Genomic DNA, 27,965 nt, shown 5'->3' with positions numbered 1-27,965 from the left:
TATTTGGCACACTTGAAGCGTCAATATTTCCCGTAACAGCAAAAAGAGGCTGGTTGGCCAATATCCTATGGCCAGGCGTCCCAACACTAGAAGACGAAGAAGCCCCTTTGCCATCTTTGAGTATTACTTCGGGCGCAGGCAAACCAGGTGGAGCCACCCACTGTTTGCCCCATGTTCACACTAAAGGCAGTGTGTGACTGTGAGGATATCCCAGGACAGCGCACCCTAAAGCTCAAAATCTTGATCATATCCCCCAATGCCCTTTACGTATTTTCAGAGGCCAAACACCCGGGCCCCAAATATAATGTGTGGCTAAAAAGAAAAGTAACCACACAGTCCACAAACATCTAAAGTAATGCACAGTTGCACACTCCTAAGTTATTCCAAGCAGTTTTTTCTTCTAGTTATGGATTTGCTTAATTTAGCTAGTTTTGGCGAAAGTAAACCCACGGAGCACAAACTTAGCTCAAGATTTAACTCAATTTGTTCATATAACTTTTATATAAAAGAAAATAAAGAAGAAAGGTTGGCCAATGAGGAAAAGAACCATTAAGAAAGGACAGGAAACACTTTGAAACTGACATTCTCGAGTCTTCTAAAACTTTAGGGCTTGCAAAGAAACGATTCTTATGTAAATAGAATTGGTACTTCTAAGTGAAATTCCTTGCCATAGAAGAGACTAGGAATGCAAATAGAATTCATTAGGAATGTTTAAGAATCTTATACAATGAAGAAACATAATGAACTATTAATAATGTACAATTGTCATAATACAGCCTTAGAACACTCAACCCCACACCAATTTATGTGGGGAAGAGATTAGCACTGTTCATGCTCCAGAGGGTGGAAATTTTCTGACTTCTTTTGCATGTGCACTTCTCTAATGCTTTTTTCCCCTTCTGCAGGTTGCGTATACTTGTATACCTCGTATATTTCACAAATTTTGGCAACAAGACATTTACAAGTTCACCGGAGGACTTCTCTGTGTTTGGATATAAGTAGTAGTTAGACACTCATTCCGATGCAGGGAAAAACCAGCTGATGGAAGCTTATGAAATTAGAATATAAAGATCATACCTTGAACAAAAGATCATGAGCAATATGTTCCCAGGGCAATGTTATAGACATTAAGCAGCATTTAAGAGGTATCATCTCTTCATCAGAAGTTGAAGTAGCTGCAGCAGCCGCATAAGCATGCTTTGCTGCCAAAGATACAACAGAAGCTGCTTTACGAAACATTGAGCCAAGTCTTAAACCCCTTTTTGACTTAATTGGTGAAAAAGGGCCAGAATATTGCTTGCTTTGGTCTGATAGAGAAACATAAATTCAGTATTTTACTCAACTCTACATGCAACATTCACTTATCATGATCAATCAACTAATTTTACGCATTAAATGGACCAGATGTTCATAAAAGGAGAAATATAGAACATTGGGGGGAAAAAAAGGAAGCAAAGTATTCATAATAATTCTAAAAGTAATGCATTGAAAATTTTCACTGGTCAACCGCTTACACAAACCATGCTGACAAATCATCATTAACTACAGATACTAATTACAGTTTAACATAATCATCAATAATCAATACACTCAAATCCATTATCACTTTGAAGTGAGACATTATGATCGATTGATCAATAAGACATGGGGCACTTTGGGCTTTGGCACACATTAAGCCTTGAGAAACAAAAGGTTATGATCAGTTTAAACTCTGTTGCAACATTTAAACTACACAAGCCTTGAAAGGCCAGGAAACACAAAAGAACGTGAACTTTACAAGATAAGTTTTAGATAGAAATTCTTACTGACCTGTAACACCTGAAACAGCAACTTCAACTTCCCCACGTCCTCCAGGACCTTTCATGTAAAGTCTGTCTGTTTTCCCAGAGGAATGACCAACTGACAGAAGACTTCCAAATCGGGAATGCCCATCTGAGAAAGAAAAACAATATAGGGCGAGGGCTAAATAAGCATGAAGAGGAATTAATGTCTCGTTTGGTTACTATGAGGAAAAAGCTTATTTATTACGTATGTATTACAATAGTTATACATAAAATAAAGAATAGTTGTTAGAAATCTAAACTTGAAATTAGAAAGATGAGTATAAACTCTTGTAAAAAATAACACCTCTTCAAAATAAGCAAAAAGGTTTCATTCTTTTTTCCAAAATAAGTTATGCGAGTGGCAAAAAATTACCAATTTCAATTAGCTTATTGCTAACCGTTATGCTAAACATGGTGAAAAGATAATACTCCTACCAAACGTAGTATAAGAACACATGAAAAGCTAAGAATAAATTCTTTAACACATCAGATAAGCAGTCTACATGTTTTGCATCCTTTATACTAGATCAAGCTAGGAGAACATTAAATCAACTGGTAGTTTATAGACTTGTTGTGTCTGTTCTTCTACAGGCACATTATCATTATTATTTTTTATAAAGAAGAAAATGTTGCACTAAAAGGCACCATAGGGATGCCAACCCATTACAAGACTGCAGTGAAAGGTACATCAGTTATTGCTTAAACAAAAGAACCAAATTCAAAGTTAAATAAGCCATGGTAGTATGTTTTACATATAAAAATCAATTTCATTGTCAACACTCTACACAAAAAAACAAAGCAGAAAGTATCTCATCAGTTGAAGCACCAAACTTTATAGAATTTCGAAAGAATAAGAACAGAAGCCAATTCTTTGAAAGAGTAAAAAGGTATACCATCATATGCATCCCGAACCATTTGATAGCTGACAAATCCAGAAAAAAGAGTTAGCTGCCATAATAATTAGCAGCATGTCAAGTTGTACACAAACTGATCTCTGTAGCATATAAAGAATTCCTAAGCAACTTTTCACAGAATAAATCCATATTAATTTTGAAAACTCAAGCGTCAGTCTATTTGATGCTAACCACAATGTTATTTATAACTTAAACTTCAAAACTAATTCATGATAATAAAATATTCATAGTTGGTGTAGAGAAAATCATTTTCTTCTCATGCATATTTCCCCCTTTCATGGTTTATGTCAATTTAATTTGAATGCTTACAGAACAACATAAAGGAAGATTCATTCTGCACCAAAATGCACAATTGTTAAAACACCAAAGCAGCCCATTTTAAGTCCTAGTCAACAATGCCACCTCACTTGCTCCTTGCTGAATGCTGATCAATTCATTGTTCTAAGGAACAACAAATAATTTGACAATCATAAAGTGACATAAAAAACCTAGCAGTTCTAAGTAACTATTTCAGATGTGAAGACCCTGGTTGATCATGGGCTAATACAAATAAATTATTACAAAGGACCTGAGAGAGGACCCAAACCTTACAATTTTTTATCCTCATAGAATTAGTATCTACTCCCAATGGTAATTTGTTACTGGAACAGCTATCATTTGTATCTGTTTCACTAGGAAATCCTGCGCCATCAAGTGCATTAAGCAGCACGCAGAAGCAAAGATCTGTATCTGTCAAGACCTGGATGAGAAAATATGTCATGGCTACATTCTGGAGGTCCTACAACTGACAAAAAGCTTCTGCTTTCCATGAAATCCTACTATGTCATAACAAAAGGATAACTGTATAACCAAGAAGAATGCAATGCAAAGCTTCAAATAAAGAAGTGACTTTGGTCCTTATATATGCTACAGAAATAGCAAAATCCAACTTCTTATTAGCTCAGTGCTTTTATCACAGGTTGTGAGAGGAATGCAGTAATACTAGCCAAGTTGAAACCCCATTTACCACATCTAAACTTACTTTAATGCAAACAAAGAGCAGTAGTTTACTTCATTGGAAGTTTCATTATAAATCAATTAAATTGAAGAAAATTAATATATTATGTGCATTAGTGCAATACACTATCATAAACACACAGATGAGTGAATTTATAAAGGAAAAGAAAGCATTTACCACTGCATCAAAAGTGGAGTCAAAATCATCTATGGCGAAACAGATGTCTGGATAGGCAGGTGTTGTCTCTACTTCCTAGATCCAAATTAGTGAGAATGTCATGAAATTGAAGAAATGCTCAAAATCACCAAGATTGCTAAAATGATAAGCTTGCCTTTTTTGAGTCCAAATGAAAATTTACCCGGCTGGGAGATGCATAAACAGTCTTCACAATCTGCAGGACAGCAGAACTAAAGGATTAGATTGTGCAGAATGCAATTGTTGAGTTCATCTTTGCAACGGACAGTATTTGATTTATCCTAAGAATAATTCAGTTTTCTGGATTCAAATCGCAAAAAGTTTTAGCAATCTATGGCTTATAACAAAGATGAACTCAACAATTGGCACATCATGTAGAATCAAACACTTCTCAGAAAAAAATTAGTCAGATTTCCTCCAAGATGACAGATTTTACTTCAACAATACAAACAAGTCAAAAAAGTTGAGAGATATAAATATGTCCTCCTACACTAGCCACATTAAAGCAGGGGTTACCTTGTATATAGAAGACAATGGTGTATCTTGCCCCACTTGACGATTTCTAAGGACTTGCTGACTGGCAAAAGAAGAAAAAGAACTCATAGTTAAAATTTAATCATTATCTAACACAGTGAAGCTACCAATGGGGGGGGGGGAGTGTCCCCTTAACCTGCAAATAAATATCTCTTTTATTTCTTAAACTTCAAATTACAGGTATGGAGAGAGAAAAGTTAGTTCACCGTGGGGGAAGTGAGGAGGAAACAATTAGACATTGCTAGAGTAGAAAGAAACAAAATGTACCATCTAACTATAGGAAAGTATCAACCATTACGACGATAAAAGCATAGCATAGATAAGACACGACACAAGGAAGTGAACAAGTCACCTGCAAATCGCTACTGTTACAGAGTACGAAGTATGGGCAATCATGTTCAAGTAAAACGAGCGCCTCCAATCCACCTCTGAGAAACTCTCACCAACCAACTTATCCAACTGGTTCACAAAAGAAAGAACATAATGTCTAACATACAATTTTCACCAACGACATTATAAAAAGAAGCTAAGTAAACTACTAAAGTAAAAAGGAATCAATCAAATTAAACAAGAAACTCAATTCAGATTGAAGTTGGTTTTTGTCTTTTTTTACTTCGTTTTACCTCAAGTGCCCACCTGCGTACAAAGTAAGGAGCAACGCCGTTCTTATCATTAAAACCATGTTCCCTCTACAGCAACATAAGTTGAAACAATTAGCTTAATTCTCCCCCTTTTTTTTTTTTTTTGAAAAAGTGAGACAGATTTTATACCCATTTTCTCACGAAAAATAAGAGATCGTCGTCTTGGCGTCGTTTTGATTCCTTTCCCCGAACGAAATACAGATCGAAGACGTCGTGCCAAAATTGACCGTCCATTTCAACGTCGGAAGCATCTTCCTCTTCCACCACCGTTTTCCCCAATAAATTGGAGTGCTTTTTAACCATGCTAAGTAAATCAAACCTACACCAAAACACTAGGAAAAAATTAACAATTAAAATTGTAAAAGAAAAAAACCATCAATTTTGAATGCGTTTACCTGGAAGGCGTTTCTTCTCCAACACCGAGCATGGCTTCTTTTTTGGCGGTTGACGAGATGCGGTCTTTTCGATTAAATTATTACAATTTACTGTACCGTTAAATGATTTATTTTATTTTATTTTGAAGATTTAGGAGAGGGATGGGAAAAGTTTAGGGCAAAATTGAAAGTGGCGCGACATTGATCGGATGTTGCTGAGCAGTTAGTTAGTTGGCCAGTTACGTGCTGAGAGAGAATAGAAAGATGCGACTTTCATTCTAACTTCCAGTTTAGAAAGCTTGGTGCCACTGCCAGGCCCAGGCCAGCTAGGAGCAACTAAACGACCTCGGTTTCTGCATAACGGAGGTTTTCTGGGCCCTTTTTATTTAAGCTACTAGACCCATAACCTATTTGAAATACTAAAACTAATATTGAGCTTGGGCTCATTTTCCGTGGTCCACATTACACTAAAAAAAACAACAGAAACCTTTAATTTATCCCTCCTCCCAATAAAACTTTAGTACTTCTTCTATTTTTTTTTGTTATTTTTAAAATATTTAAGAAAAAAGAATTAATCGATTAAATTTTAATTTGGTTGATAATATTGTTATTATAATAATAAAAATATATAATTTAGACACGTTTAAATATATTTTTTAATAATAAACAAAAATATACATTGTATAAAAATAAAAATTAATACATACATTTTTTTTATTTTTTTTACATTGTATAAAAAATAATTAACACATACATGGTATAAAAAGATACATTGTATAAAATATATCTTTTATATTTATCACATAAATTTGTTTTCATAATAAATTTCATATTACACTAAAAAAATGCATATATATGTCTCGTGTGAAATCATATATTATATATTTTTTAAAAATATTAATGTTATTTAAAATTTTCACTCGGTTTTTATTTAAAAATCTCACCCATATAGTAATTGTGTAGTACTAATTTTATATTAATTAGATTAGATTAGATTAAGAAGTCAATATTGTATGAATATATTTTATTATTTAAGCTAGCTGTCAGATAAAAAAATTGAATAGCACGCATAACTAAAAGTATTGCTTATCAAACCAACAAAAAAAAAAAGAGTTAAAAGCTAAAATAAAGGATAATAACCATTATGAACATGTTTTTAGTGGGGCTGATTTCACATTAATAGCTTGCTTTTAATATTATCCTCAATCAAATAAAAATTAAAACAAAATCTTATTAGAATTATCCAATTCATATTTCGACAGAGAAGAAACGTGTTGTTTGGTCTTAAAACAGTTCCTCAGGTTTTTTTTTTTCCTTAGACTTGTGCATTCTCTCTTTTTAAGTGTTTGTTTGTTTGAATGTTTTTTGTCAACAAAGGAATAGGAGGCAGGAAGAAAAAAAATGGGTATTTTGCGGTTCAATAAAAAAAATCTAAAAATTTGGATTGCGTGCTTTGGGTTAGGAGAAAAGCAAAAGCAAAAGGAACTTTTGTCCAGCAAACAACATTATAAAACATCATTCAAAATGATGGACCAACAAAAGGAAAGTGGATTTTGAATTCTTTAATTCCTCTCTTATTCTTTGCAAAAATTAATAAATGTGGGATGAGCATGTTCTCCAGTCTCCATATTTAGTATTCAATCAAGTTGTGCTTTTATTTTCAAACATAAACACTGCCCAATTTCCTACACACTAGAACCATAAATATAAACTTCCGACCAGTAAATGAGTTTCAAAATCGAATTTTATTTTAATTAATTCATAAATATATGATATTTAAATTCGTTTTTTTTTTAAAAAATCTAGACGACGAATTTTTGGATTCATTTTTCTATCCATTAACGTAGTTAGTTATATAAACAATCTGAACTGTAAACAATGGCTGAAAACCCATAAACTCCATTAAAACATTCACAAATCCAAGAAACCCCATCATATATTTTGACTTACCAAATTAGAAAATGAACAATATATATATATATATAAGGAGCAGCACTTTAGCCTTGTTTGTTGTTCCCTTTCCTTGTTCTCTTCTTGCTGGTAGTTCCAGCAAGATGCCTCACATTCCCATCACTTTGAATCAAGGGCACATCGTTTGCATCCTCGCCATCGTCCTCGGTGGCTATACGGATGCAAGAACATCGTTCTAGCGATGCAAAGAAAGCGGTCGCCACGCCATTGACGAACCATACACCCACACCATCGAGCTTTCCGCATGCAACTGGCGGTGAGCCACGGGTGGCGGATGATGAGGGCCTGACGTTGTTGGATCGAAGGTTGAAGAAACCAGAGCTGTTACTACTGGTGGTAGTAGTAGTACTGGAGGTAGTAGTGGCTGCCATGAATTTGGCTGTGAAAGCCCTGAAATTGAAAGAAAACCACAGAAAAGAGAGAGGGTTTGGGGTGGAATTGAAGCTATCCCCCATGAGCTGTTAAAAGAGACTTTGAAATATGGTGGTTGTTTTAATTATTACTAGATAAGTCTAATTCCTACACATGCCCTTCATCCATTGTGGAATTACAAGTATGTCTTATTTAAATTCATTAATATTATAATACATGAAATATCAAATTAAATTATAATAAAAATATAAAAAATAATTTATTGTAATTCTATGTTAATATTTTGATACATAAAATATAGATTCTAAATATTTTTTAAATAATTAATAAAAATATTTATGAATTTTAATTTGAATATATAAACCAATAGTAAAATATAATCATTATTTGAAATAGAATTTAAAAAGAAAATAATTATACACTCAAGATAAATATTAAATAATATATATTAGATTATAAATGAGGATTAAAACTTGACTCAAAAATTAATTTTTAAAAAAAATACAAAATATTGTTTTTGAGTTTGAATGAATTAGGTGATTGAGTATAAGAAAAAAAACAAGTTTAAATTTTAGAAAAAATATTATTAGAAAAAGATAACTACGAATCTCAAATATAAATCGTAAAACCGACGTCACTTTTAAAAAATTAATTTAACATTGCTTACGAGTCTAAACTTACTTTTGATTCCAAACATGTGTTTTTCTGAAAGCAATAATGAAGATATCCTTAAGCACAACAATTGGGCCCAGTTGAATGGACTAGGTGGATTTGATATTGGGTCTGTAATTCAATCTGCAATGGAGCAGCTCTCGAGGGTGTAGGAGTATGCAAAATTCGGGTATAACCGAAAAAAATCAGTTAATCGGTTGGTTAATCGAATTTTTTTGATCGGGGGTCGGTTAATTATTTTTTTATTTTTCGGTTAACGGTTAATTCGGTTCGAAACCGGTCGGTTAACCGAATTTTTTCGGTTTAACCGAAAAAATTAATAAATAAAATTATAATATATAAATAGCCCACTATTCATCTAAACCCAATCCAAACCCAAGTATTCAACCCAACTCAATCATAAAAATTACAAATAATTTAATAAATAAAAATAAAATTCTAAAATTAAAACTAAAACTAAAGTCTAAAAGTCTAAAAATAATTTAATTATGTAGTGATTCAATTCGGTTAATTCGGTTAATTCGGGTAATCCGGTTAATTCGGTAATTCGGTTAATTTTGAACCAAAAATAAAAAATATATAATTTTCGGTTAATTCAGTTAACCGACCGCATTAACCGAAAAAATTTTGATTCGGTTAACGGTTAAAAATTTTGAAAAGTCGGTTACTTCGGTTAATGTTATTTCGAGTCGGTTAACCGTGGTTAACCGAATAACACCCCTACAAGGGTGGGGTTCACTATGTGCTCCATTTGCCTCTTTATTCAATGGGTTTTGATTCGCAGGAGACCCTGTTAGTATTAGACACCTTAATTTCCTTTGCCTCTTTTGCAATAATCATTCAAGACTTCTCCTTGTTAATAACTTACGTAATCAAACCTCTCAATTCCAGCACTACTAAACTGCAAAATCCCCAGAGATTTCTTCAGTTTTCATCAGGCAAAAGAAGAGTTCTCCTTGTTAATATTTTACCAATCGAAGCTCTAATGGGACTTTTTTTTATTTCCATCAATAATTCCATTCAATTACTATTTTGCTATGGCTGATTTGAGTCTTGATTCGTACCAATCTCTAGCCGAAGCATATCCACACACATGTGATGAATTAAGTGGTTGGGTTTGGATTGACCTAATCTCATAGCGTCTCTCTTTTGCTGCCTTTATAAATTGAACGTTTTTGTACCTTTAACAAGTACCTCCAATGATGCTCTCTTGAATTCCAAATGAAAAACATGTCTAAGCTCTTCACCCTTTTCATTGCTGCCCTTCTCCTCAATTTTATGCTATGTTATGCTGCTCGTCCCGACCCTGCTTTCCTCTTAACCAAGCACCAGGCATTGTTTCTTTCATTTCTATTCTTCTTACCAAACCCAATCATTTCCATGTTTCTTCTTTTTTTTTTCTGTTCTTATATTATTTCTTCGATTAATAATAAGGCTATGGGTTTTGGTTCTTGTAGGGAGTTGATGTTGATGACAACTGTGAAGGAGTTGGGAAAGAGGAGAGCTTGATGCGAAGAACCCTTGCTGCTCATTTGGATTATATTTATACTCAGAACCATAAGCCATGAAGTTGATATTGGTTCAATTGTAAACCATAAATAAATTGGAATGATTTCTATAGATGGCTTAAGCTAATTTAGTGCAACAAAACAAATACCCTCACATTGAGGTATACGTCAGTATTTGTAATGATGCTAATAATTTGAAGGAAAGTATTTCCTAAAGATAAGACCAGTAACAACAAAAAGGAAGTTCGAACCTCAGTTATTCACTTCATTTCTATTGATGTGACATTTTCACCTGCGTTGCAACAGCACTACAGACAGAAACCATAATGTCTCTCACTTTGTTTTGATGCTTTGGATTGGTCAAACAGATGACCTTACAACCATTTTGTTACCATTTATTAATATTATAGCAATATGAGAGTCAAATCTCATGAACAATGATCTCATCTTTTATTACATAATCTTTAGCAGAAAGATTAAAAAATTTACATGAATCGTGATCTCAAGTTCTAAGAATGGAACTTTAACTTACAGATTTTTCTGTACAAATCTTGTATCCCAATCAAAGAAAACTAAGAAAAAAAAATTGTTCTCAATGCTTCTAACTCCTTCCCAATTTCTGTCTATGAACAAAAGCAATTGTCCTTTGACATTGCCCCTTTTTCCATCCCAGAATACTTCCAACAATCAACGGAAAAACACTCTATTAACACTTGATTGATCACTCATCATATACAAAAAAGCTCCCAAGTTCCGAGACACTTTCACCACCTGCAACCATTTCCCCTGCATCGATGATGCTGTTGGCGTCCATCATCCGAGGTTCTACATTAAACTAAATGGCCGGCCGGTTCCATCTTTGATCCAACAAGCAAAGCTTATGCCAAGCTAAATCGAATCCCAGGTCTATGTTTTAGAAGTTTCAAATCCTTTTGAAACTAACTTAGAATTTGTAGGGGTGCTACTATCATCAAAATCCTCAAGATCACTGAAAGAAATATCTTCTACATCCTCCGCACAAATTGCAGCCCCACTATAACCACCAACATCAGGACCATCATCTTCTGGCCAATCAATCTCTTCATCATCAAAATCTGGAATCCATATTTTTGAGGATGGACCAGCCACATTACCCTTGTCTTCAGTGTTAGACACCTGTTTTTCCTCAATAACAGGCTTGTCCACAAATGGCATCTCAGTACTTTCAACTGGATGCTTCTCAGTCACGTAGTCTGTTGAGATGCTAGATGCGGGTTCAGAAGCATAGGTCCGAGGAGACATGGTCTCAAAGGCAAAATAATTGGAAGAGGAAGGAGTAAGACCATTGTGCATTATACTATGGCTGTCTCCTAAGTGGGAATTGCTTCCTCCATACCAAACAGTTTCAGGCTTTGTTTGCTCTTGCAGCTCCTTCATCCACAATGCTCTAGCTTCCATTACCTGCTAGCAATAAATTAACCACCAAAGAGAATTGAGAATTGATCAACATTCTGCTTGTAAGCTTAATAACTGCCAAACATGAAGTACATGAAATGTTATTGTACCAACCATACTAATATAGTGAGAAATAGGTACATAAAGTATCTCTTGAAAAACTACACTTAAGGCAAACAAATCCCTGTTGGTAATTCAAATAAATCATAAGAAAATTTCCATGAAACTATATGATATGAAATGCTTCTGTACCGAGCATATAACAAGTTCAGCTAAAGACCAGGAAGTTTTGAAGAATCCAAAATCAATTTGGCTGACAAATTTGTAAGAAGTCTTCTTGACAAAATGGAGAGAACAAATTTCTTAAGCGAAAGAATGGAACAATTTTCTCACATCTTTGTACATCAGATATGACTCAGGAACCATGGAAACCAAGCCATGAAAGGGTTGATTAATCCAGGACAAGAGCATGCATGCCAGACTTTGAAGAGGCTAAGTAAACTTGCAGAGATGTTTATAAAAAAAATAAAAACTATTACAGTTATGGAAATGATAATAGTGAATCCATGGAGTAAACTAGCCAGGTAGTAGGAGGAAGTGTAAAATGTGGATGTCATGCAAAGCCAATGTGTAAGAGTGAACTTCAAGAAAACTCAAAGGAATTCATATCAATTATCAGACTTTGCAATATCTTCTATTCCCATATGGATTTGAGATTTAAAAGTTAAAAATGTAAATTTGTAACCTCAGCCAGGAAAACGAAACAAGGAAACAGAAACAGAAATTAATTGAATGCTCAATTAGGGATCAATATTATATAAACCCCCTTTTTCTATTACATCTACAAGAAGTCACTTACCTGAGGTGTAGACAGAATCTCTGCATCAGCCTTGTTAAGTCTTGAATGCAGAAGAACAAAATAAACTTTCCAAAAGTAACTGTCACTCATATGGCATGGACAGAGCTCAATTCTCAGAGCTGCCAGTCTCGGAGCAAGATATTCAATAGCCATAGCATGGTCTCGTTGGGAAATTGACATGTCAAAATCTAAAACAAGGAAACACAAAAGCATAAACTCTGATTGTCATGTTATAAACCTATACATAATAATTATAAAAGTAACCAAAATAAAACCGCAAAAATTACAACCAAAATTAGCTAGCCAAACATGAAGAATGTGTTAGATGGAGCAAGGATAACATAACCGTTCTTATGTATCTAAAATTCAAGCATAGATGGGAGATGTTGATCGAAATCGCAAACAGAAAAATAGGTTTTCAGTCCAATCATTTGACGAGAGAAGCACAGACTAAAGCAATGGTTCAAACTGCAAACCAATTCAATAATAAAGTCATGGGCAGGAACCACAGATCACTACATTTAATGTTAATCATAATTAACTCCTTTATTTTATGATCCAATATCGCAAAGACTTCCAACAACAGAATCAATGGCGCATAAAGTCAACATGGAAAATAATGATAGTATGAATTTCGTATTTTTTATTCAAACTATCTAGTTTTCAACTGAAACCGAAACAAAATTAACATTTTGATCAGTTGAGCTCTAAACAACTGAGCTGAAAAGCAAGAATCCCAAGGCAGAGAATATAGAAAAACAACCAAGAGTATATTACTATACAATGAGATCAAAATTAATGAATGAAGAAAACAATGTTACCATCCAAGTCTTCATCGGGATCAAGAGGGAAATCCAACCACGTTTCTGGGTGATGGGCGATATTCCTCGCAAACGCCAACACCTCATCCGTGATCCCAACCACGTCGAAATCCTCCTCCTCCTCCTCGCATTCGTTTTCTTCGCCATTTTCCCCCTGTCCAAACGGAAAATAGTCGGATGCCATCTTAGGCAACGTTCCCCCGATCTCAGCTAAATCGTCTCTAACCCCCGCGACCGCGGCAGGATCAGACGGATCCTCCTCGTCCCGTGAGATAGATTGATCCGACGGCTCAGGTTGATTTAAATTAGAGAATGATCGACCATTCGATTGGCCATTGAATTGCGTTGAAGAAAGAGGAGGAGGAGGAGGAGGCGGTGGCGGAGCGAGAAAGGAAGCGACACCGAAGAGTTGTCGCGTCAGGGTTTGTTTGAGCTCCGATAGATCTTCTTTGATGCCATGGGATTGGAGTTCGGCTACTTGTTCGGGGGCCAGCGATTGGTGTTCCCCCTTGGCCTCGGTTTCCTCGTTATGAATCAGGTGCGGTGGAGGAGCCGATGATCGGGAGTCATGGCTTACGTCGTCGTTTTCCTCATCCCTTGAAGAAGCTGATTCATTGCCATCGTCGTCGAGACTGAGGGAATTCGCTAGGGATCGAGCTAACCATGACATTCTTCTTCTCCTTTTGTTCTTTTTCACTTGTTTTGCCTTTTGGATTTTAACGGGAGAGGGTGAGAAACTGATTGATCGAAACTTGAAAGCTTGGCTTATTGGATTAAAAAGGCTCGCTTTAATTAATTAATTAATTAATTAATTAAATATAAGAGTGGGGCAATCATATGGTCATTGGACCACCATAAGCACAGTTGCGGTCTGGATTTATGTCCTGAATGTTATTGCCACGTAAGTATAAAGAGAGCTTGGCTTTGCCACTGTTTTTGTTCACTGCTGTCTTGGATCTGTTCTGACTCAGTGAAATACAGAGTCCTTTTTCCTGTTTTTGGTTGTTTGTTAACTGTTGGTTTGGTTACTTCCCTTTTCATTTTCAAACAAAAAAATACTTCCAAAATCAAATTTGTTTTTATTTTACTCTGGAAATTGACTGGGCTTTAACCCCATGTTGTGGGCTTGTCTGACTGCTTCATTATCTTATTATTTTACCAAAGGTTCATTGGGTCTAAAAGCAATCAATACCACACCACTCTGGTCTTATTCTATATCAACCCATATTTTAGACTTATATTTTAAAAATCAGTCTCAGCTTTTCCTTCTATTACATCCATTCTATTATTTAAGCTTTTGATTTAGTTAGTATCACCCTCAATTATTTAAGCTTCTGATTGAGTCGGTGTCACCCTCAACTGGTTCACTAACTTGATTAAGAAGTTATAAGAATGCTCTTTTATAATTATAACACATAATTTGATTTGAGGTATTTTAATCTTTTCACTTTTAAAAGAAAAAAATAAAATTATGCATATGATGGGATTTAAACTCACACCAATTGCATTAATAAAACCTTCAATTTACCACCAAATTAAATTTTTATTTTAATATTTTTATACATTTTAATTTTATTGTGCACATTTTATTACCTCAATTAGTTGTATACTATACTACTATTTAAGCTCTTGATTGAGTCGGTGTTACCCTCAATCAGGTCACCAAATCGGTTAGAAAGTTACGGGAATACCCTTTCACAATTAAAATAAGTAATATTATTTGAGGGTATTTCAGTCTTTTCACTTAGAAACAATAAAAATATACATTTGATGAGATTTAAACCCGCCTGGTTGCATTAATAAAACTTTTAATTTACCATTCAACTAAAATTTTATATATATTTTTTATACATGTTAAGTTTATTATGCACACTTTATTGTATTAATCAATTGTATATATTAATAATATATTTGATCGAGTTGATGTCAGAAGTTAACTTGGTGTCGACTCAAAATTGATGACAACATCATGATAAATAATTTAATTTAATTTTTTCGTTTTAATAACATGCATATTTAATGTGTTATTATTAATTAATTTTAAACTATGTGTTTTATTATTTATTATATATAATTTTTAAATTGATATTTATATTCTAAATTTGCAGATTCGAGAGAATTTAGAGGATATATTATGAGTTGAATAATTATATCTAGAGTCAAGAGGAGTTAGACCCAACACAATATTATTGAACCAAAATATTCTTTTACTGGTACAAGAAAGCAACCTACACTAAGACATTTCAAATAAACATTTCTCAGTAGATTTTTCCCAATTCGTTTCAGCCCAGAATTATATCTGAATCAGAACTTTGCCATGAAATCAGCGGCAAGGTTCGCTTCTCTGTAAACATGTATGTCTGAACTTAATGCTCCATTGCCTCAAACAAAGCTGTTTATATACGTCTCACCAGTGCCATTCCACTATCAGTAGCTTGATTGTCATTGATCAAATTAATCATCACTTTCGACTATAACTTTCTTCGCTCCAATGTCCCAGGCAACCGTTTTACCCATCAAGCACCGCCCATAGCTCGACTTGTATCACCGAGCATCCACCAATTTTCCTGCAGAAGCCACCCAATTCATCTGTATTGGTTTTTAACCATCCCAGTTCAGTGCTCCCAGAGGGGGAACACTGCATTTGACCAGATTCTAGAAGGGTTTGGCACTTTGGCTGAGACTTGAGAATTGTATATTTAAAATCTTTGTTGAATGTTAAATGAATTTTATTCAACTGTGAGTATATTTATTTGGATTTGAAAAATATTATAATGGATATGATTTTAGTATATTTATATAAATTCAATTAATTTGATTGTCATATCAAATATGTGTTAATCTCACTTCACCTAAAATATCTATTCGATTGATTAACTTGATTTTAACCTAATTTTACTTGCGGCTAACTCGAATCCAACGGTCTCAGATTGGATGAAGTATATTTTTCTCATTTTCGGGCTTTGCCTTGACAAGACAGTTATACCCAAAGTCCGAAGCTTACATGCTCCAACTTCCATGTATAAGCTATGTGTGGCAACGAAACACAGAAATTTGTTTCTTAGTTACAATGGAATATCTGAAAAGTTTGTATTGCTGTCCAAATTCGACGGCTCTACTCGAAAGAGACCTCGGCCTGGGCCTTGGAATTGATGGAAGAAATTTCCGCTATTATCGCATCAAGTGCTGCACTTATTTCCAGTATTGAAGTATGAGAAATCCCACTCATTCTTATCACCTTAAGTGATTGGTTTTTCTCAAAAGCCCACAGTGACTCGAGTGCCGATAGGCTCTCCAAGTTCACTGTCCCATCCCCATCCCCATAAACTGCCTCTGGCTGCTTATCGAACCCTGCTTTCGCATATAACAAAGTCTCTGGGGTCTTCACCCCTGTCCCAAATATGCACGTCAAACCAACATTGGGAGCTGCTAATGATTCAGTCATGGGGAGGATTCGTGATATATAAGGAATCACCCCTTCTGGATATCCAATGTCGTTCAAAAATTCTGGTATATCATGAGCTGAATAAGCCTTGTTTGGAGTAATTACAAGAGCTTTTCCAGGGCCGAAAAGCTTAGGAGAAGGCATGAGCCAGAGATTACTCACGGAGCTCCTTTGTTCTCCCCTCACCAGCAATGGGTCAACCAGGGGCACCCCGAGTGAACTCCCAGAAGCAAATGTGAGCATTTCTTGAACCGTGCCGGCCCAAGGAGCTGAAAGTGCAATGAAGTGTTTGATAAATCTTCGGCGCCAAGAAGGTGGGTTTCGGTTGAGAAGCTGGAGTACGTAAAGGCCTCCCAAGCTGTGGGAGAGGAGAATCACCGGCTTCCCTCCATTGGAAGCGCTTGCTTTTTCTATCAAATCTTTTAGGTCTTGCAGGAACTTGGATCCCACATGGGATGGGTGGCCTTCAGCTGCTAAGCCATATCGAAAGTCGTACGGAGCTCCAAACATGGTTTCACCACTCACATAACCAATCTCTTCCAGGAACTTCACCAACGGTGCCATGTATGCCGTGAGACGCCTGCACATAGCAAGCATTGATTTACAGTGAAAATATCCAAATCCAAGTCAAGTCGTATCCTGCAGGAATGAAAGTAATTGCTACAACAAGCTTACTTGAGATTAGGGTTAAGGTAGAGAAGGGAGTTGGTAGAACCAAATTCAGGGACCCTGGTTTCAACCCCAGGAGCATTGCGATAATCATCTAAATCAGGGTCATAATAAAGCATCATGCGTTGATTAAAACACTTGGTAAATGGAGCCAGTAGCACACTGGGGTCGAACCACAGTCTGAACCAACCTTCTTTATCCTTGAAAATTGGGTAGAAACGGCCACAAAACAGGCCCGAAGGCTTGTAACCAGTTGTTAGCCGCGCTTCAAGTTGGTTCCCGCCGCTCCCTGGTACCAAAATTAGAGGGTGAAGGGAGGAGGTGGCTTTACATACGCACAGTATCATGGCAATGCGGAGTAGAGCTAGCTTGAGGCCTAGTCCACGCATTTGTCTTTCTTTTTCTTTGTTTCCTTATCGGTTTATCTATATACAATCCTAGCAATCGAGCTAAGCAGAGTAAGGAGGGGCCTGTTATATATGGGATGACATTTACTTTCGTGGCCTTTGAACATCCCCAAATGCAATAAGAGGTGGAGAATGCATCCACGTCAATGTTAATACAATCACGAATTGGAACAAAGTTGAATGTATACACACTTATAACAAAATCCAATGCTTGGCTTCCCTTTTTCTGTCAGGTTATTTCATTCTTTTTCCTATTAACTTCTCCTCCATCTTTCTCGTCTCCTCATCTTCGCTTCTAGTATTTACACTCTTACTATAAACATGCCTTTCTCTACTACACTTGCAGACAACCATAAACAGATGAATCTTTGCCATTCATTTTTATTTCCTTCTTTGAATTTCGCGACAATTTGCTTCTACCCAGCATTTAATTTCTGGAGCCAACTGTCACCAAATATAAATACAAACACTTTTTAACTTGTGAGATTTAATGAATGAAAACAAATAAGTTTTCTAAACTTGAAAATTGATATCAAACTTGCAAACCCAAATGACTAAAGTTATGTATTCACACTTTAAAAGTCTAGATTTCATTCATAACTATTACACTAAACATTTTCAATTTGTACCCAAAAAAATTCATGAGTTTAGATTCAATTTTTTTTATATATTAAAATAATCTATCATATGGTTTTATTTAAAAGATAAATAAAATAAACAAATATATAATAATATTTTGTTTGTGAAATTTAAACCAACCCACTGTTTATTACTTATTAAAACCGGTCATGAAAACCTCAAATAGGTGGCTTTTTGGACTCAATTCTATTCAAAATGTGATAAATAACAGTACCGTGTGATAAATCTATTCCACAATACTACTAGTCAAGTTGTTTTCTAATAGATTTATATTTGACATTTTGAACACACCATTTGATTTTTTTAATCGTATGCAGTTATTAAGTTAAAATTGTAATATATACGCTCAATCAAAAAATTGAATATCTATACCGATATAAGAAAAGAGAATACATGTCATTGTAGAAATTGTTCCTTCTATAGTTGCTACCAGAAATCCAGTACCTTCCACATTTTAAGGTAAAAAAACTTCTCTATTGAAATATGATCTTAGTGTTATGAGTCTAGAATTTTAGTCTGATATATCGTGTGGCATTAGATGATTTTTGTTTTAAATCCATCTAAATCAGTCTATCTCTTAAAAGTAACAATTCTCGAACGAAATTCTCTAAGGCACCAAAATAAAGTGGAAACAAACTCAAAAGACGAAAAATGCAAAAAGCAAACAGAATAGCTATAAGAAAGCTAAACACACCAAGTGTTTGAGTAAAGGCTCTCCCAGATCCAATGGTACAAATTGAATTACATCAATGGTTGTGTGCATTCGCCATGGGCTTTGATCCATGACCTTGCGACACCCTCGTCATGTCCTTGGAATGACATTGGTTTGACTTGTCTTGAAACTGCCTCAATGCCACGGTTGATTCCCAACTAGTCCCTCTATCGAGTAGTTCTGTAACAATTCGGTTTTCAGTAGTGCCGAAAAAAGTGGCTTCAAAACCCCATTTTCGTAAACCGAGCCCATAAATATTAAATATGAACATTTACGGAGTTGCTATAAAAGTTTATTACTGTTTGGTCCATCAATTTTGTCAATTATTTACTCAATTTAGGTGGAAGGGCTAAATTGTAAAAGTCTAATTGCTATAGGTTTTTAATTAGCCAAATGTTTAAAATGGTAAATAAAACATTTTGTTACATCAAATAGTAGGTGAAGATGTTAACTTCCACTATTTTTTATTAAGAATGATTAAGGTTTAATTAATTAATTTAGGTTAATTAATATTTAATCCAAGTATAAAAAGGTGAATTAGTGCAAAGTTGTCATCTTTCTTTCTTCTTCTCTGTCGTTTAAGCTTAAAAACCTAAGGAAAAACCATTTTTGAAGCTCAAAGCATTCGACCCTTGCTTGGTGAGAAATTTCAAGTCTTTTTTTTGTAATTTTTATGTTTTGAGGTCATGAGAGCTTGATTTAACTAGCCCATGTACCAAATTGCAAAACTATTAAAGTTTTTGAAAGTTTCCATTTTTTATTTCTTGAAAACATTGGTGTTAAATTGATAGATTTTAAGCTTAGATTATGAAAAAGAACTAGATTATAATGTTTAATTGTTAGTTTTGTACATAAGTACTAAAGTGAATAAAATGTAAAATTATTATAAAATTTTGGTATAAATAGAAAATAAAGGGTCTCTAATGAATGTAATTGAACTCCGATCTACCAACTCGGTGCTTTTACCACAATGGGCATCCTCACCTAGCTAGATTGCCAACAATACATTGATTCCACCTTTCTCATCATGACCTACCGACACAATGCATTATCATTTATGAGTATCCAAGAACCAAGATACATATACAATCGACAAAAGGAGCCAAAAGAGAATTAATTTGGTCAAGGAAATTTAAACCAAACACAAAGCCGTAATCATCTAAATGTATTACCTTGAAGTCTTCCTTTCTACTCACTGATCTGTAGCTCAACTCCTTGTACTACTCTTATAGTTGAGACCTCTTTGGAACTTATCATCTTGATCCTCTTAGTCAATTTGCTAACTAAAAAACCAAGTTTACCCATGACTTTATTCAATATAAATAAATTAAATTCCCTCGTATCTATAAGAGCACTCCTCCTTTGGCCTGCGATGTTGATGTCCACTGTAACACCCCTAACCCTTATCCGTCGTCGGAAAAGGGTTACAGAGCATTACCAGACTTTTCAAATCAAATATGAACATTTCATATCATTTAATATACATATCAAAAACCAATCATAAATCATTCGTATTGCCCCTTATATGAGCCCTCGATGCCCAAAATACACGTTAGAAATGAATCGGGACTAAGCCGAATACTCAGAGAATTTTTCCTAAAATTTCAAATTTTTCCTTAGGTGCAGGGGACACACGCCTGTGTGGCCAAGCCATGTGGCTCACACGGCCAAGAGACACGTCCGTGTCTTAAGTTGTGTGGACATTTGATATGAGGCACACGGTCGTGTCCCAGCCCGTGTCCATGCCCGTATAACTCTCAGACTTGGGTCACACGGCCAAGCCACACGCCTGTGCATTAGGCTATGTGTTATGAAACTAATGTGTAGAGGTCACACGACCAAGCCACACGCCCATGTGCTACGCCGTGTGCAAAAACCTAGGCATTCTGTTTCTCAATTTTAAAGATGCAGGGGACACACGGCCAAACCACATGCCCATGTGCTAGGCCGTGTCTCTACCCGTGTGGACGAAATTAGGCCATTTTAAGGCCACATTTCTCACCTATCCTTGTTTCCAGCCTAAACACTTCAAATTTCATACTTTTAGGCCATAACAAGACCTTTAATTCAACCAAATCTAAGTTCTAAAAATGTCATATTATCACATATATCTTAACACTTTAATCTACCACATTAATCAATTTACATATTTGAAATACTTATATCAACCATATTTTACAAACACATTCACCAACATGCCTATAACATATTTATCAATTATTCACACCCAAACATATATCAAGCAAGATAAAACTACACATACATATATAAGTTGATTAGAAATATAAACAAAATATAATTCTGTAACACCCTAACATGAATCTGTCGTCGAAATAGGGTTACGGAGCATTACCGGAGTTTACAAATTAATTATCAGACATTTTATTCCATTTAGCATTCATATTTGAAACCAATCAAAATCAAAATATTAATGAGCCAGCGTTGGCCAAATTAACTTATACATGTCGTTATAACCAGAATCAAAGCATCCAAAATTACCGATAGAACCAATGGATAGTGTGATAAAACTCTGACAAGCTTCCAACCCAATCGAGTTTCCAATAATCTGAAAAGTAAAGAAAAACAAGTACGTAAGCAATAAATGCTTAGTAAGCTCGTATAAACTTTAATCATGTCCATTCATTTCAAATATGAAATTTATAAATATCAAGAATAATTTAATATTGATACCACAATACTCATGTGGTTATATTCATAAACTCACAAGGTATATAAATCCACAGTATCACTTATACATATTATTCCTAGCAATATAAGATTTTAAACAACTTTATAATCTTCCAAATTTCTTTATTTTCATTTGCATTTATTTACTTTGCACGCTTATTCCATATGCATGACACACAAATCATAAACATATCATTCAACCATGGTCACAAGTTAATGCATTTAACCAAAGCCTTTTTCGAATTGATCACATGATAAGTCATTTAATAAAAATTGCATAATTTAAACCTTACCACTTTTTCATGAGCAGTAGCATATTTTCACTTAAATACTTACCAATTCAATGCATTATATAAATAAACATATTACCATTCAACCAATAGCTTGGCACTTGCCTAAGCATCAAGCAACAACACTGGTTAGCATACTTGCACATTTTACATATAAATTCAATAGTGATAAACTTATTTTCTCATCATGTCACACTTGAGTTTATTTCTTGTCTCAACATACATAGTTTCTTTGTCAAATACAATATAATCAATAAACACACTTCCTTCAGATCAATATCAATAATAATCTATAAATTTTTCAATTCAATCACATAAGTCTCTTACCATTTCTTACTGAATCGAAGAACGACTTACGGATATGAGTACATCGTTCTTTTTGTGCCATAGTCCAACTATGGTCTTACACATGCATTGCCATGGCCCTGCCATGGTCTTACATTTGTAGTGTCATAACCCATTTATGGTCTTATCCGTCAATTCATCATTTTCCACAGAACGATTGTACTCAATCCCACGTTTAATCCAAATTGAGTATTAAATTCGATACATTTAGTTCATGCTTTCTATTCACATTTTCATATTCAATTCACATTTTCAAATTATATTTCACAGTCACGTTTCTTTTCAATGGCTTAACTGATTCATTTCATTCGATTTAACTTTTCAATTAATTACCCCTATTAACAGACTCGGACTTTGGCGGATACACAGATCCAACCAAACACACCAGATTGGCACCCAGTGCCTCATCGGATAGTTCGAAGCAAATTTGACACCCAGTGTCTCATCGGCCTAGCCGAAGTAAAGTGATACCCAGTATCTCATCGAATCTATCCGAAGTAAAATAGTGACACCCAGTGTCTCATTGACTCAAGGTCGAAGTATCCCTAAACTCTTCCAATCCAATGGCATGCCAACTATATCTGACTCAGCCCGACTAGTTAATAGGGTTTCCAATTCTCCATTCAAACTCACTTTCATTTCAAAATTTACTTTCAATATCAAATTCACTTTTTCATTCACTAATCAAAATTCAATTCAATACTAACACATATTTCTCATTCAATTCAATACTAACAATAAAACACACATATATATAATATCCATCACCAAATAACATTCACTTTAATCAAAATTATACAGAATATAGTTCATGTTCATACGAACTTACAAGGCTAAATTGTAAAAATACCAAAATATAGGGGCATTTTGGTAATTTTCTATTTCCCTCGATTTTCCACTCGATCTTGATCTAAATTAATAATTCATTCAATTTATTAATTTAGATAATAAAATAATTTATTTCATGCAATTTGGTCATTTTTAATATTTTTATAAAATTGCCCCTAAAATTTCACTTTTATTCAATTTAGTCCATAAACCCAAATCATGCAAATTAATCATTTTTAATGCAAACCCATGCTAGCAAAATATTCATATATTTTCCTCCTCCTCTCCATTCCACATCCTTAATGTATATATCATGCTTATATGTAATATTATCTCTAATTCTACTATTTACTTATATTCATATCAAAGCTATCTACTTGAGTCATAGTTAATAAATTATTTATATCTTGAGCCATAGAATTCTAAATTAAGATTCACTTAATTTTTTTGAAACTAGACTCAAATATATTTCTATCATAAAATTTTCAAAATTTATAGTTTAGCCAATAAGTACAGTAAAATCCTCAAATTTATCCCTGTTCTGCTGTTTGATAGCTTTGACCTTTGCTTACTAAAAATTAATCATCTCTTAGTACAAATTTTGGATGATGTTTCCGTTTGTTTCTATTGAAAATAAACTCATCAAGAATTTAAACATATAAATTTAAACCCCTAATTATTTTTTTACAATTTTTGATGATTTCCCAAAGTCAAAACAGAGGAACCCAAAATCATTTTGACATTATCTCACAAAATTTATTATATCTCACAATTTACAATTCCATTACTTACACCGTTTCTTCTATTAAAAACTAGACTTAATAAAATTTAATTTCATATTTTATTCAACCTATAATTCAATTTTTACGATTTTTGGTGAATTTTCAAAGTCAGACTATTGTTACTATCCAAAACTGTTTTAGTGTAAAATACAATATTTCTCATCACTTCCTCTTATTTCTCTTCACTAAAATATCAAGAACATAGAACCTTATATAATAAAACTCTACTTTAACATCAATTTCATACTTTTTCAATAATATCAAACTCAAAAATATATTGAAATCTTGATGTTCTTACCTTGTCCTATTGATTTCAATCTTTAACTTGATTTTGTAACTAATTCACTAACACTTAACATTCCGTTTAAACAATTTAAACTTCCTAACACAATACTTTATTTCACACAAACTTTTGTACACTTTACAATTTTTTTCTACTACTTCAATATACGATTTTAATTTTCATACATAATATTAGCACATCCACAATTAATTCAACTAATTAAGCATTCTCTATACTTGGTTAAAATTAAATAAAGTAAATTTCTTGAAGTACTTACCTTATCTCTTTAGTTTCCTCACTTTTTCTACCATTTTGTCCACTTTCACTTCCAATTTCTCTCTTCCAAGATGATATTTTAACTCTCTAATGTCTCTACTCACTTCTTCTTTTGGGTGGTTATGAAAATTTCTAATAAATTTGAGAGAAAATGTGAGATTTCATAGTAAATGACCAAATTGTAAAGAAAAGAAAATTTTCCTTTCTTTCTATTCTTCTCACGTTGTAGCATGGAAAGATGAAGAGAATTCTTCATCTTTCTTTGCTTATATACTAAATATAAAATAATAATAATATCTCATTAAAATATTAATAAAATAATATTTATTTAATTAAATAATCATAAAATATTAAAATATCTCTAATATCATCATTGCCTTCTAGAATTCTCTCTCTTTCTAATTGACTATTTTTTCCTTTATGATATTTTAAAATTCCATCATTGAGTCATCACTTAATTTGGTAAAATTACGATTTAGTCCCTCATAATTTTTCACCTATTCAATTTGGTCCTAATTCATCACTTACTGTACTAAATTTCGGGGTATTACAAATTCATAATATTTACACAACCAACTTTATTCAAAACTATTCCAACCCTATACATGCCATATAAACCATAGTATACATTGCAAAATCTACCGGATTAAGTTGGATAGTGTGGCTTGATGTGTTGATCCAATCTCCTGACCTCACGTTAATCTACAATAACATTAAACAACACAAGTAAGTTTAATAAAGCTTAGTAAGTTCGATAGGTTAAATATAAATCTTACTGAACCTACTATAACACATCAATTAAATAAACTCATTCAATGTAATTTCCCTGTCAACTACAACTTCAATCGATGAATATGCTTGTTTCGAACTAATACCAACAATAACAATAAATCTTCCAATTTCAATTACATAAATCACTTACCAAATCTTACCAAATTGAAAAACGGCTTACGGATATGAGTATATCGTTTTCAGAAGCCCGAAGGCTGGATAGAAGCACATAAGTGCTAAACAGAAACCCGTAAGAGTTGAACGGAAGCTCATAAGAGCTGAATGGAAACCATAAGGGTTAAACAGAAGCTCAAAAGAGCTCAACGAAAACCCATTAGGGTTGAATGGAAACTTATATAAGTTAAACAGAAGCTTGTGAGAGCTAAACGAAAAGTAAACATGAAAGTTCGCAACAAATACTGAACCTCGGTTTACTTGCGTAATTTGCCGTCAATTCTTCATTTGCTATCTTTCGTCACACAACAATTGTACTCAATCTCGCGTTCTATTTAAACCAGATATTCACTTCAAATTTATAATTTAACAATATTCCACTTTTCAACAATATACAAAATACATAATATCATTCACCAATTCAATATAAATATTAAAGTTTAACCATACAAACTTACCTACGTTAAATTGTAAGATTTGTAGTAGTTTAGGGACTATTCTGCTATCTAAAATATAAAATTATTCATTTAGTATCATATATTTCAGTTTCAATTCACTTTACAATTAATACCCCTCAATTTTTAAAATTACACAATTATCCCAACTTTAACAACTTTTGCAATTTAGTCCCTTATTAATTAGTCTATCAAATGAATTAATTTTTCTCAATTGACAATTTATCTAAATATTCTAGGCTATCATACAGGCTTTTTTAAACAAAAATTTAATATCAAACCTTAATATTTAGTCTTTTCTCAATTTAGTCCTAAAATCAATATCTATCAAAATCAATTTATAAAACCATTAGACAATAAAATTAAGGCTTTAAATCCATGTTATTTCATCAAAAGCATCCAGTATTTATCAATGGTAACTTTCAAATTTTCCAATAAAATAAAAAATTAATGAAATAGCTAGTTGGACCTATTTGTAAAAGTCTTAAAAACACAAAAATTTCAAGAAAATGGCAAGATTTGAACTTACTTGAATAAAAAATATGAAACCAGCTTCTTAAGCTCTCTCTTATGGTGTTTTTAGGGTGAAATATTGAGTTGAAATGTCTAGAAACTATTAAATCCCATTTTAGCTAATTTTATGTCACCTCGGCCTTCCCATGTGTGTCTATTCCCTTTTGGTCCTCCCTTATTTACCATTTAGGCTATTAAGTCATTATTTCTTTAATTAACAAGTTTTACACCTTTTTCAATTTAGTCCTTTTTAACTAATTAACTATCAAAACGTTAAAATTTTCTAACGAAACTTTAATACTACCTTAATGACACTCTGTAAATATTTATAAAAATATTTACAGCTCAGTTTAAAAATTTGAAATCTCGATACCTTGTAATGACCCAAAATTCACAAGCATCGGAAAAGTATATTATCGGGCCTCCGTCTTAGTAAACTGAGTCATAAAAAAAATTATTTGAAATAATTATGAGTTTAGTTGAGTGCTTAATTAGGTATTAATTGGGTGAATTTAGTTTAATTAAGAGAAATTAGGAAAAAGGATTAAATTGAATTAGGGGTAAAAGTTGAATTATAGATTAATAGAAAATAAAAAGGATTAAAATGGAAATTAAGCCATTAACAAGAAATGAGGCAGCATAAGTGATAAAAATCTTAGATTTTTATGTTTTATATATATTATTTTATTATATAAAATATTATATAATATTAATTATATTATATTATATTATTATATATTAAATAAACTAAACAGATGACAAATGTATGGTAAAGATTAAAGACAAGTGTAATAGTAATAATTATATAGGTACACTTGTAATAAAAATAAATATATGCTTAAATAATAAGTAAAAGATTTTTTTATATAATATATTATTATTAATATTATTAGTTAAAATACAAGAAATAAAGTAAAGTAAGTAAAATAAAAAGACAAAGAAACAAAAGAAGAACATAAAAGAAACAGAGAAAGAGGCGGAAATAGGGGAAGAAAAAGGGAAAGAAAAGAAAAGGGGAAAATTGGGATTTTAAAGCTTCAAGTTTAATTGGTAAGCTAAATTTAGCCCCTTTTCCTTAATTTTAATGTTTTAGAAGCTTTAAAACAAACTTTTGTTGAAATTAAGTGGAGATCATGGAAGTTCATAGGTTTTTGAACATGATTCATTTTGAACAAGTTGTTAAATTAGGGGTTTAGTTGATAGAATTTCTAGTTAGAATAGATAAAAAGATTGAATTGTAAACTAAGTTATAAGTTTTACATAGTTGGGATTAAGTTATAAAAAGTCTTAAATTAGGGTTTAATTATGAATATTGAATAGTTGAGTTAAATATGGCAAGAAATTAAGTAGAAAAGAAGTATGAATTAAGTTAGAAAAGTAAGTAAGCTTAGTTAGAATTAAATTGGGAATAAGTAGGGATTGAATAAAATTTAATTATTATTATTTTTTTAATGCTGTAATTAATAGTGAAAATAATTATTATTTTCGTAGATAACAAGGAAAACGAGGCATCGGCGTCCAAAGGAAAAGAAAAGATCGTTGAGGAGTAAACGCGTATTTCGGGTTTGTATTA

General features: G+C 33.2%; 4 protein-coding genes across 7 annotated transcripts; all 4 read right to left on the bottom strand.

Annotated features, from left to right (window-relative positions):
- Positions 1-655: 655 nt before the first annotated feature.
- LOC107905160 (uncharacterized protein KIAA0930 homolog) lies at positions 656-5,740 on the bottom strand. Of its 4 annotated transcripts, none has more exons than XM_041094191.1 (12): positions 5,500-5,740; positions 5,234-5,436; positions 5,087-5,152; positions 4,816-4,922; positions 4,446-4,506; positions 4,066-4,125; positions 3,912-3,986; positions 3,324-3,476; positions 2,717-2,771; positions 1,810-1,932; positions 1,078-1,307; positions 656-982 (listed from the first exon to the last, which is right to left on the bottom strand). In XM_041094191.1, the coding sequence occupies exons 2-12, from the start codon at positions 5,405-5,407 to the stop codon at positions 959-961; spliced, it is 1,128 nt and encodes a 375-aa protein (XP_040950125.1). In that variant the 5' UTR covers positions 5,408-5,436; positions 5,500-5,740; the 3' UTR covers positions 656-958. The 4 variants fall into 4 exon arrangements, with proteins under 4 accessions (XP_040950125.1, XP_016687226.1, XP_016687225.1 ...); XM_016831737.2 differs by having other exon boundaries at positions 1,078-1,202; positions 5,234-5,423; XM_016831736.2 differs by having other exon boundaries at positions 4,093-4,125; positions 5,234-5,423.
- Positions 5,741-7,357: 1,617 nt separating this feature from the next.
- Positions 7,358-7,955, bottom strand: LOC107905159 (uncharacterized). The gene has a single exon (XM_016831734.2). It carries the CDS (start codon positions 7,902-7,904, stop codon positions 7,476-7,478), a length of 429 nt encoding a protein of 142 aa, XP_016687223.1. The 5' UTR covers positions 7,905-7,955; the 3' UTR covers positions 7,358-7,475.
- Positions 7,956-10,429: 2,474 nt separating this feature from the next.
- LOC107905157 (uncharacterized) lies at positions 10,430-13,888 on the bottom strand. The gene is made up of 3 exons (XM_016831733.2): positions 13,116-13,888; positions 12,295-12,482; positions 10,430-11,441 (listed from the first exon to the last, which is right to left on the bottom strand). Exons 1-3 carry the CDS (start codon positions 13,783-13,785, stop codon positions 10,908-10,910), a joined length of 1,392 nt encoding a protein of 463 aa, XP_016687222.1. The 5' UTR covers positions 13,786-13,888; the 3' UTR covers positions 10,430-10,907.
- Positions 13,889-16,045: 2,157 nt separating this feature from the next.
- LOC107905156 (lecithin-cholesterol acyltransferase-like 1) lies at positions 16,046-17,785 on the bottom strand. The gene is made up of 2 exons (XM_016831732.2): positions 17,236-17,785; positions 16,046-17,140 (listed from the first exon to the last, which is right to left on the bottom strand). Exons 1-2 carry the CDS (start codon positions 17,616-17,618, stop codon positions 16,231-16,233), a joined length of 1,293 nt encoding a protein of 430 aa, XP_016687221.1. The 5' UTR covers positions 17,619-17,785; the 3' UTR covers positions 16,046-16,230.
- Between the last annotated feature and the right edge of the window lie 10,180 nt (positions 17,786-27,965).

This window comes from Gossypium hirsutum, chromosome D05, assembly GCF_007990345.1.
Source record: "Gossypium hirsutum isolate 1008001.06 chromosome D05, Gossypium_hirsutum_v2.1, whole genome shotgun sequence".
Taxonomy (NCBI): Eukaryota; Viridiplantae; Streptophyta; class Magnoliopsida; order Malvales; family Malvaceae; genus Gossypium; species Gossypium hirsutum.
This window is presented reverse-complemented; position numbering and strand designations above follow the sequence as displayed.

Bases quoted from the DNA above. Each gene is read 5' to 3' on its own strand.
- LOC107905160 (XM_016831735.2), bottom strand. From the start codon at position 5,531: ATGCTCGGTGTTGGAGAAGAAACGCCTTCCAG. The intron at 4,507-4,815 runs GTGACTTGTTCA...TTCTTTTGCCAG, and splicing joins GTAACAGTAGCGATTTGCAG to TCAGCAAGTCCTTAGAAATC. The intron at 4,126-4,445 runs GTAACCCCTGCT...GCTGTCCTGCAG, and splicing joins CATTGTCTTCTATATACAAG to ATTGTGAAGACTGTTTATGC.
- LOC107905159 (XM_016831734.2), bottom strand. From the start codon at position 7,904: ATGGGGGATAGCTTCAATTCCACCCCAAACCCTCTCTCTTTTCTGTGG.
- LOC107905157 (XM_016831733.2), bottom strand. From the start codon at position 13,785: ATGTCATGGTTAGCTCGATCCCTAGCGAATTCCCTCAGTCTCGACGAC. The intron at 12,483-13,115 runs GTAACATTGTTT...TCCTTGTTTTAG, and splicing joins TCCCGATGAAGACTTGGATG to ATTTTGACATGTCAATTTCC. The intron at 11,442-12,294 runs GTAAGTGACTTC...TATTGCTAGCAG, and splicing joins AGATTCTGTCTACACCTCAG to GTAATGGAAGCTAGAGCATT.
- LOC107905156 (XM_016831732.2), bottom strand. From the start codon at position 17,618: ATGCGTGGACTAGGCCTCAAGCTAGCTCTACTCCGCATTGCCATGATA. The intron at 17,141-17,235 runs GTAAGCTTGTTG...TGCTATGTGCAG, and splicing joins TACCTTAACCCTAATCTCAA to GCGTCTCACGGCATACATGG.